The following is a 10,161-nucleotide window of genomic DNA, read 5'->3' as shown; positions in this document are numbered from 1 at the left end:
CAGAGTACAGCAAAAAAACTAGTGATATAAATACTTTAGAATTTAAATTTTTAGCAACATAGTGCTGAGGGTTTTTTTTTTTCATGAATGTAATAATTTGGTATAAATCCTTTCTGTCTGTTATTGTTAGAGTGACGTACGTGTGATATCAACTTGGAAAAGTCTAGGAGGAAAGCACAGTCTGGTGAACAAACCATGACCCAAAAACATAAAACTGAAAGAATTCAGGGGAGTTCAATGTATATAAACGATAATAGTTAAGTATTCATTACCTATTAATAAAAAGGCAGCCTAAAAACTTGCAGAAGTCACAAAATTACAAAACTTTTAATGCATTATCTCATTCAATTAGACATTGTAGGGAAAAAAAATTTAATTCAGGAGGAAAAGTTGGTCCTCCTAATTTTACATCTAACTGTCAACAAAAGCTCATAATGTTTTGATGATGATGATGATGCTCAAAGATTCCAATGCAGTACAACACCCATTAAAAAATACAAATCTTGACAACGAGAGATAGGTTTGTTGAATGTCCCTCACAGGAACATGCGGTCTTTGCTGTGTGAAAAGCGGGTGTTCAGCTCTTGTGACTTCTTGAGCAAAGCTTTTTTCTGAGCCTCATCAAACCGATTGACTTGGAGGTCTGTGTGTCTCTGTCGAAAGGTCTTCTTTCCACAGGCTTGTTGGCATCCTCCTCAGCTTTTCTTTTCATCATTTGAGTGTGCATACTGATGAGAGATTCACCACGCTTGGACTCCTAAAAAGAGATTGGCATTCTGAGACTGAAATTCACATTTTTATACTTAAGCAGTCACAGCTTCATCTAGCAAACTAAAGGTGTGGTCCATCAGAGTGAACTACTTCAAAATAAATTGCTTTAATGTATAAATAAATAAATAAATAAATAAATAAATAAAGAAAGAAAGAAAGAAAGAAAGAAAGAAAGAAAGAAAGAAAGAAAGAAAGAATATATATATATATATTCTACCATATTGTAGAATATGTGTAGAAAAACATCTGGATTTAACTGAACTTACATTATATTTTTAAACTTTTTCAGCCATCTCAAGCTCTTTCTGAGACAGACGAGATCCATCATCCTTGGCAGATTCACCTTTTTCCTTTTTTAGCCTCTAGTCGTTCCTAGGAAAGACAAACAAGAAGGGAATTTCCAAACGATCCCTGAAATCCCTCTTTTCCAAAAACCCAGGGTAAATAAAGCTTGTATTACCTGCAGAATCACATATGATGTCATTGGAAAATCTATGATGACTCTCCACAACAATCCCCACATTTCACATCTGAACTCAATTACATTTATTGCTAACTCACCCTAGCTTTTCGCTCACGCTCAGCGGGAGTGTCAGTCCAAACGGAGCGGTCTTTGTTCTCAGGGCCTGATCTTTTCTTAAAGGTTCGTGCTTCCAGGCCCACGTGCTGCAACTCAGGAGGCAACTCAGTCATCCAGCTCTCTGGAGACCACTTTGGGGCCAGTCTAAAAGCAGAAGAGTCCCAGACTGTTTAGTCCGCCCACTTATGGGATTAAATCCAAATCTATTTTAATGTTGAACAAAGCGAATCAGTCAAGTTCTTTTTTGTCATTGTGCAAGTACAGCAAAAGGACTTGTCCTGGGGTATGAAGTATGCAAACAGAAATAAAAACAAAGTATATAATATATACGTTCCTGTGGCTCACTGGTAGAGCATTGCTTTAGCAGCGCAATAGGTTGTGGGTTCGATTCCCATGGAACACATGTTAGGTAAAAAATGTTAGCCTGAATGTCCTGCAAGTCGCTTTGGATAAAATCATCTGCTAAATGCATGAATTCAATTCAAATTCAATATAAGGCTTCAAATTAGAAGCATGTGCAAAGATAGAAAAATACAAAAGTGAGAAGAAATAATACAAATAATAACAACAGAGTAAATGATGATTAATAATATATCCAAAATACTAGCTGAATTAATAGATTTGAAAAATACATGAAAAGCACTTACATCCACTCATGTAAGTTTGTCTTTCATTCTTTGAGCTCTTCTTTCAAAGTCCAAGGCCACAGAGTCCTGGGACGGTCCTTTTGATGGCACGGGTCCAACAATATATTCATCTTCTTCTTCTTCATTTCCACTTGACACTGCTGGTGAACAGCCTGGTGGTAGAGCTGGTCCTAAATATCCTCTAGCAACTTCTTTTTCCTCTTCTTCATCTTCATCTGCATCTTGTCTTTTAAAGCCTGGAGGTAGAGCGGGTCCTATTAAAGGTGGTCTGCAGGGAGAGGAGAAAGAAAAATAAATCAATCAACATTTATATTTGCATGTAAAATGAGAATAAATATAGCAATGTGTGATACTACTAACTTTACAAAACAAAAATGTATAGAGAAGTCATGATGTCTACTGGGTTTGTTTAATTACAGGACAAATTCCTGTTACCGTTCTGGAGATCTGTCTTGCTTGTGATATCCTGGGGGAAGAGCTGGACCAAAGAAACCATCGTCATCATCATCATTCTCCTCCTCATCATCATCGACTTGCTTTATATCCATCTCATCTTTCACACTGCCCCTGCTGCTGTTGAAGAACCACAAAAAATTACACATAAATATCTGCTTAGTTTTTATCATTAAAACTCTGTAGCTTTTATTGTGGAGGCAAAATATACTGTATAAAGCAATGCAATACAATGTTGATTTACAACTGCACACATAAACATTCCTCAAAAGCCTGATGGATCATACTTACACTTGAACATGATTTCTTTCTAAAAAAAAAAAAAAAAAGATCTATGAATAATTATGTAAACCTAAAATGGATTTTTAGCAAGGGATTTTACTTGATAAAAAGTATAAAGTATTGATCGGACTACAGAAGTTTGATCAAATTGATTATTTAGAGGTCTTCCAAATTTATGTATCAAATATAATACATTATAATTTATAGGGTTGACTATCTCCCAAAAGCCTAAAAATCCTTTGGATATATCAAAAGTGATTCATTTGTCACCACCAAACACCTTATTGAATATGAATCCCTGAGAAGCACATTTATTTGGAGACCCATCAAGTATCATACTTTGAAGAAGGTCTGTTCCTAGATGATGATGAGTTTTTGGCTCTCTTGAACACGACCTCCTATTGATCACTGTCTTCACATGAGCTGGAGGACTCAGAAGCTTTATATCTTGGAGGCAAAGCTGGACCTATAACTGGAGGCAACATTAATAATTAATTACAATCTAAAATAATGTACTGAAGAACTTAACTGTTGTTGGGATAAAGGGAGAAAACACCTAAAGGCAATCAGCTCTGTTGTGCATTTGCATATTCAAAATAATATTCATTTAAAATAAATAAATAATAATTAAAAAAAAAAATAAAAAATAAAATATATATATATATATATATATATATATATATATATATATATATATATATATATATATATATATATATATATATTGCAGTTCACTAAGCAGCTAACGTTACTACAATGTGTATGTCAGCATACTTGCGCCTTCTTCATCTGAATCATAATTTTTGCTTTTCCCCATCGTCAGTGGCAAAGCGGGTCCGATTATGTTTTGATTAGACAATTATTGTGTTAGTAAAAACATATTAAAACACATTTATTCGTTCACAAACCCAGAAAAAGGCTACGATACATAGAACACATTTTCTTATTTCCGGTCTTGAATTTTAGGTAGATTTCAAACTAAGAGTCCTGTTCCGGCGGAGTCCTACAGGTGGCGCGTTATTTTCCATCAAACGCGTTTCTGAGGCAGACGCTCTTTGACGCAAACTTCACTTCTCTTCTCCGTTGTCGCTGTCAGCCGTTGTTGTTCCTAGGGAGGCGGGACGCTCGAAAACAACAGTGAGTGTAATAAAGAAGTAACATTTTTATCATAAAACACATTTTTCGCCCAACATAAGGAATTTTAAAATTTGACGTCTCACATAAATTATTACTCTGTCTTGTTTTTCTTGTCAAAAAAGCTGCGAAAGTCAGTTAAGTTAATTAACGTTAGCCTGAAATAACCGAATTTGTCTTCTTGGTTTGTCCATCTGTCATCGCTTAGCGACTAACGCCTTATCCGTTATCCGTTAATTCTGCCCTTGAGCTTCTGACCTTCTCTCCTGACTGACTGCTAATAACCCACGTTTACCAGTTGTAGAAATTGGAGGAACAGTCCTATTTCCTTGCATGATAAGTCGGTAGGACAGTTGACTGGAGCGGTGTCGAGATGCCCCCTAAGAAGCCAAAGAGCGCCACGGCAAACATCTCCAGCTCCATCGAGTCTGAGGACATCAGTCTGGAGACAACAGTCCCCACAGAGGACATCTCGTCTTCAGACGAGAAATATGGAGCAGGGAAGGTCACAAAACAGCTCCTGGAAAGAAAAGAGCTGCTTCATAACCTCCAAAAACTGAAGATAGAGCTCTCACAGAAAAATCTGCTCATAGACAACCTCAAAGTGGACCATCTTACCAAGGTAATGGTTGGTGAACTCAGAACTAATGTCTACATTGCATTGGAATAAGTTTGGAAAGTATCTAAACTTTGTTTTGTCGTCTATAAGTGTTTTGCACATTCATTTGTAGATAGAGGAGCTGGAGGAAAGGCTGAACGATGCTCTCCATCAGAAACAGGTGCTCGCTCTGCGTCTGGACAGCCAGCTCAAACTACAGCAGGATGAAAACAGGTTCGTTTGAACACAGTTTGACTGAGAAAAAGATTCACTGGAAGCAGGGATGGTCAATATATCCAGGGTCAGATTGGTGTTGGCTGAATAAATGTTTAGTGGGATTGGTGTGATGATGCTGAATATTTTTAAACCAATAAATGATAGCATATTCTAGTTGTCCTACTTACTGTTAATCACAAATAATGATAGAAAACTTACTCTGTTTTAATCATACTATACCTATACGTAATGTTCTAAATAATAATTATACTAGTTAATATTTACTTAATAATCCCTTGTCATGGAAAAATTGTACAGCAGGTGCAGGGTCGATGCTCACAGTAAAATATTCTCCTTTAATCCTGTAAAGCCTGACATGAAATAATAGAAACTTAATTTATCTAAAATATATGTTTTTACTTATTTAAAATTTATATATATATATATATATATATATATATATATATATATATATATATATATATATATAATATGCACACTTTGCATATGTTTTTTATCATATTTGATACAACAGGCTTTTATTGCTCATATATAGTATGATATAGTGAGAATATGGAGCTCATACTTGAGGAGTTGTTATTTACAGTATATGGCCCAAAAAATAATTTTCATAGCTTGTAATGTAAATCAATAAGATCTTTATAACAGATTATTTAAATGCCTATAAATATCAGTTCTCACTCTATATCTCCCAATAATATGTCTTAGTAAGATGATATGCTCAAACTGAATTATGATCAAAGCAGATAGTTTTTTTATTGTGTAGGCGAAACATACCAATGAACAAATAAACCTTTCTCAAAAGCCTGATGTATCAAATTTGATACTCACATTTTAATATAATAAAAAATGGCTTAATCAAGTAAACCTACATTTCTGCAGTCCAGTCAATGTTCGTTTTGAAATATTCCTACTTTTAATTTGTAAATATTAGTAAAGATTTCACAGCAAAAGGTCGGAAGACATTTTACTTGCTAAAAAAGTATGAACTTAATCAGACGACACAACACAAGGCATGTAGAAGATTGTGCACTTCAGGATTTTCAGCAAAGATTTGATCATGTCGGTCATTAAGAGGTCTTATAAATTCATATATCAAATATGAAACAGTAGGCTTCATGAGGTTGAGTGTGTCTTCTGCAGGAAGCAGCAAGTCTTGAGGAAGCAGGAGATGGACACCATCATGCTCAGACAGAAGCAGCTGGAGGAGACGAACCATCAGCTGTGCGATCGAGCAGGTGATCTCCGCAGGAGCTTGAGGGACCTGGAGCTGTCTGAGGGGAAGTACGCTGAGCTGAAAGAGCTGCCTGAGGACAAACTCACCATCCCTGAATACGTGGCAGTAAGCACCGAATTATCTGGAACTGGAAATGGAAATAAAGATATGTTATTAGATACATTTATTGGTGCTATTAATTCTTCCCAGTTCTTAAAAGCTGTAATGTGTGTGTATATGTGCCCCCCCACAAACACATAGATTCAGTTCTACGAGGTTGTGAACCCTCTGAGGGCTCTTGTGACTGAGCTGCAAGTCAAAAAGTCTAACCTGAATGAGGATCTGGACAGTCATCGGAACCAAATTAGATCACTAATGGAGGTGTGAAAAAAAAAACCCTTCCCTTTTTGGGTACTAGTTTTACTACAAGTACTACTCTTTAAAGTCAGCATGGAATTGTAAATCTATCTATCTGTCTGTCTGTCTGTCTATATATATATATATATATGTATATATGTATATGTATATGTGTGTGTGTGTGTGTGTGTGTGTGTGTGTGTGTGTGTGTGTGTGTGTGTGTGTGATTTTTATTTTAATGATTTTCTTAAATGTATGTTGTAAATTTATTTTAACAATTCTTCTGTGCATATGTTTAATCTTGTCTAATGTTTAATAAAAAATGATCGTTTAATCAAAGTGGTTTTCTAATGAAAGCGACGACTTCTCTTTGGTGATAATATGCAGTTTTGAGTTTGACGATCAACTATTTTGATTGGCTGTTCTAATTTGCACTGGTATAAATGCAGACTCAAGTATTCCAGACAACGGTGAAATAATCTTTCTTATTGGCATTACTGTTATTTGCATTGTTGCCGCTTTCCCATGTCCCAACCAGAGCTATGAGGAAGAGAGGAGAGCGCGCTCAGAGCTGGAGATCCGCTGTCAGAGAGTCACGCTGGAACTCGCTGACACCAAGAAGCTTATTCAGGAAGGAGACTACAAACGAGAGAACTATGACAAAATCAAACGGTGAGGGAAATGTCCTGCTAGACCACAAGAGCGGGCAACCTTTCTCTTTTAGTATCCCCTTTCCACATGTACACTCCATTCAAAAGACTTTTACATTATTACAAAAAAGATCAAATAAATGCAGGGCTGGTGAGCAAAAGAGACTTCTTTCAAAAACATTACAAATGTTCTAATGCTGTGGTTGTGAGTGCATGATTACAAATATAACCTCTCTTACTGTGTCCACAGAGAGAGAGATGGGTATGAAACAGAGGTTAGAGAGTTGAGGAAGAAGTTGGAAATGCTGGACCTCACACACACTGCCCTGACCAAAGAGAGGAATGACCTAAACAAGGAGGTAAGATGAATGATAGATCAGCATTTCCATTAGGCCAATTTATTTAGTTAACCGATTGAGCCATGTTTAAATGATCAACATCAGAGATTCACACTTGATAATAAACAATGTTTCAGATTATTTTCTTTCTAGACATATGTAGATGTATTTAGAGAGCAAGATACAGTTCCTGTATATACACATTAAAAAAAGAAAAAAAAAGAAAGTCCATTATCCATTAACAAGGATGACAGCAAATATAACTGGCACAGTTGTCATTGTCTCCTGTTGCTTAACTCTTTCTCACTGTTTTTCCTTTTTCCTCTGCAGGCAGCCACTCTTCAGCAGTCTGTAACATTGATGCAGAAGGACAAAGAATATTTAAACAGGCAGAACATGGAGCTTAATGTGCGCTGTGCTCATCAAGAAGACCGTCTGGACAGACTGCAAACCCAGCTTGAAGACACGAAGAAAGCCAGGGAAGATGCCTATGAGAAATATGTTGCTTCTAGGTATGTGTGATAAATAGTAAGGTTGGTGCTTTCTTTTTACTTTTTCCTACTGTTAAGTTAAATGAGCAATACAGCATTGGTCTGTATTAAGAATTTTGCATGATATAAAAAGATGGGCCAAATCTGGTGACTATTGTGGCAATATATTTGGATTTGGAGCAGAGATCCATTAATGATGTCAAATCTTTTTGTGAAGTCATTACAGTTTGACAGTTGTGCTGTTTGCATCCCTCCACTAGAGATCACTATAAGACAGAGTATGAAAACAAACTGCGTGATGAACTGGAGCGCATTCGAATGAAGACCAGTCATGAAATCGAGAGCCTGCAGAGGGCTTCTAAAGAGATGTATGAGAGAGAGAACAGGTGAGAGCATGCCTACATGTCTCTGACTGGACGGGGACAAATCATTGAAAAAATCTTTGATATAAAAAGAAATTATAATAATAATAACCTAACTGTTTACCATGGAAAACCTGGGTATGTAAGAAAGTTTTAGAATTAGGATTTCCAGTCCTGGAAGTCTCATCGGAAATCTTAGAAAATCATAGAAATTTCAATAAGAAATATAAATATTTCTAATTATTCTTCTGTAAGATATTTCATTTGCTAGAAATAACTCTATAATGTTTAAGTCATTATCATTATTTAACAATGATCCTTTAATAATAAATGACAAGCAACTGATATATAAAAAAATCGGGGAACTTAACATAGTTTCTTATATTTGTCTTCTAAACATTGTTAGGAAAATTAATGCAACTAGATACTGGATACTTTGTAGATTTAGTTTTTACAAAACTTCATCATATTTTCTATGATATTCCATCATCTTGAGTCAGCAGTGTGGTCGAACGCTGCACCCTTAGTGACCAAAGACAAAATAATCTTAACATTAAAAAGTAATGAATATCTAGTAGCTACATCTAAAGAATATCTGATTTAAATTATTATAATTGTGCGAATAATCGAAATCGTAATAAAATCGCGATTTGAGCATGCTCGATTTCTAAATCGCTTTATAGCACGATTTTCCGCTGCCCTGACCTCCGCAGTATGCTCTCCGAAACAATCAGAATGCAGCTCGTTACTGCTTCTGAACCGCGTACACATAACTTACTGTATACACGCTGCAGACGGAGTACGTGTGAACCTGTATAATGTATAACAAATTTATTTCAACACCTGAGGCGTCGCTACAGTGCGCTCTATGACCAATGCATGGCAAAAAAAGAAAAAGAAAAAAATCCCAGGACACGGTTTTTATTTATTTTTATTATTATTTTTTTGCATATGTTTAGACATTTTGTTTGACATCTTTACTTAGTGATTATTTTGACTTATGTGTGTTCTAGAGACATGTTACAACTTTTCGATATAGCTCTCATTGGTTCTCTTACGAGAGCTCTCTCGTACTGCGTCTTAGCTAAGATATCAGCATGACGAGCCATTCCGAAGCTGCTGGCATCGCCGCCTTCCACTGCCGTTTCACAATCCTTTCAATTCTGTTATATCCAGCTGTTCTTATGTGTGTGTGTGTTCGCCCTGCGACACACACTCGTAAAAGAGCTCGCATCTTTTTTAAGATGCCTTCCTGCGGATCGTCAGAGCCCCACTCAGCGAGGGAGACTGGTACGTCATCTGTGTCTCCTGCCTGGGTAAAGATCATGCAACGCTCGCGCTCGCTGACGGCGGATGCCCCCACTGCGAGATGTTGCCATGGTGACTCTGAGGACTCGCCTGGCCTTTTTCTCTGAGCCTGCATTCTCCGCTGCGCTGAGGCGCCATAAAAGCATCGCTTCCAGCGGATTCCGGAACCGTCTTCAGCTCAACCGAGCTCGCCGGTTCGCCCTGCTTCACCGGCCCCCCCTGCATCGCTTCCCGGTGGGCAGCGCCCGCGGTTTGCCGGCGCGTCGTCCGAGGAAGTCGATCTCAGGGCCGCGTCGGGGGAAGAGGACACGCGCTCTCTGCTAGCTTCGGGCAGTGAGGGCTGGGCGAGCTCCGAGGATCTCGCGCCTTCTGCTCAGAAGCCCAGCAGACGAGCTGACATCGAGAAGGAGCTGGGGCGAATGCTCGTGTTGGCCGCGATGAGTCTCGACCGCGAGTGGTTTGCACCAGCGCCCCCCCTCTCGTTCCCGGCTGGATGGTATTTCCCTTTCGGATGAGCGTACTTCTCAAAGCCCGCCTCATTTCTTCCTGAGCTTCACGAAGAGGTGGCGAAGGCTTGGAACGCTCCATATTCAGCGCGAACTCGTTCGTCTGTCTCACTAGCATTCTCCACACTGATGATGCTAAAAACAGGAACTACCACTCACTTCCGCCGGTGGAACAGGCGATAGCGACGCACCTTTGTCCGCCCTCTGCTGGACGGCGGCAAAAGCGGTGTT

At 38.0% G+C, this 10,161-nt stretch overlaps 1 protein-coding gene and 1 pseudogene across 3 annotated transcripts in view; one reads left to right on the top strand and one right to left on the bottom strand.

The window, feature by feature from the left end:
• Positions 1-154: 154 nt before the first annotated feature.
• Positions 155-3,586, bottom strand: LOC132143100 (GPALPP motifs-containing protein 1-like; annotated as a pseudogene).
• A 447-nt stretch (positions 3,587-4,033) lies between these two features.
• Positions 4,034-10,161, top strand: part of pibf1 (progesterone immunomodulatory binding factor 1) — a 34,851-nt gene continuing 28,723 nt past the window's right edge. For 2 of the 3 annotated variants that reach the window (XM_059554245.1, XM_059554246.1), the window contains exons 1-8: positions 4,034-4,489; positions 4,599-4,699; positions 5,846-6,044; positions 6,180-6,299; positions 6,814-6,947; positions 7,176-7,284; positions 7,594-7,775; positions 8,015-8,140. In XM_059554245.1, coding sequence (XP_059410228.1) covers positions 4,241-4,489; positions 4,599-4,699; positions 5,846-6,044; positions 6,180-6,299; positions 6,814-6,947; positions 7,176-7,284; positions 7,594-7,775; positions 8,015-8,140 — 1,220 coding nt within the window. In that variant the 5' untranslated portion in view covers positions 4,034-4,240. The remainder of the gene's footprint in view (positions 4,490-4,598; positions 4,700-5,845; positions 6,045-6,179; positions 6,300-6,813; positions 6,948-7,175; positions 7,285-7,593; positions 7,776-8,014; positions 8,141-10,161) is intronic. The other variant, XM_059554244.1, reaches the window with a different exon arrangement.

Source organism: Carassius carassius, chromosome 7 (assembly GCF_963082965.1).
Source record: "Carassius carassius chromosome 7, fCarCar2.1, whole genome shotgun sequence".
NCBI classification, from domain to species: domain Eukaryota; kingdom Metazoa; phylum Chordata; class Actinopteri; order Cypriniformes; family Cyprinidae; genus Carassius; species Carassius carassius.
Note: the sequence above shows the minus strand (reverse complement) of the source record. Positions and strands in the feature narration are given on the sequence as shown.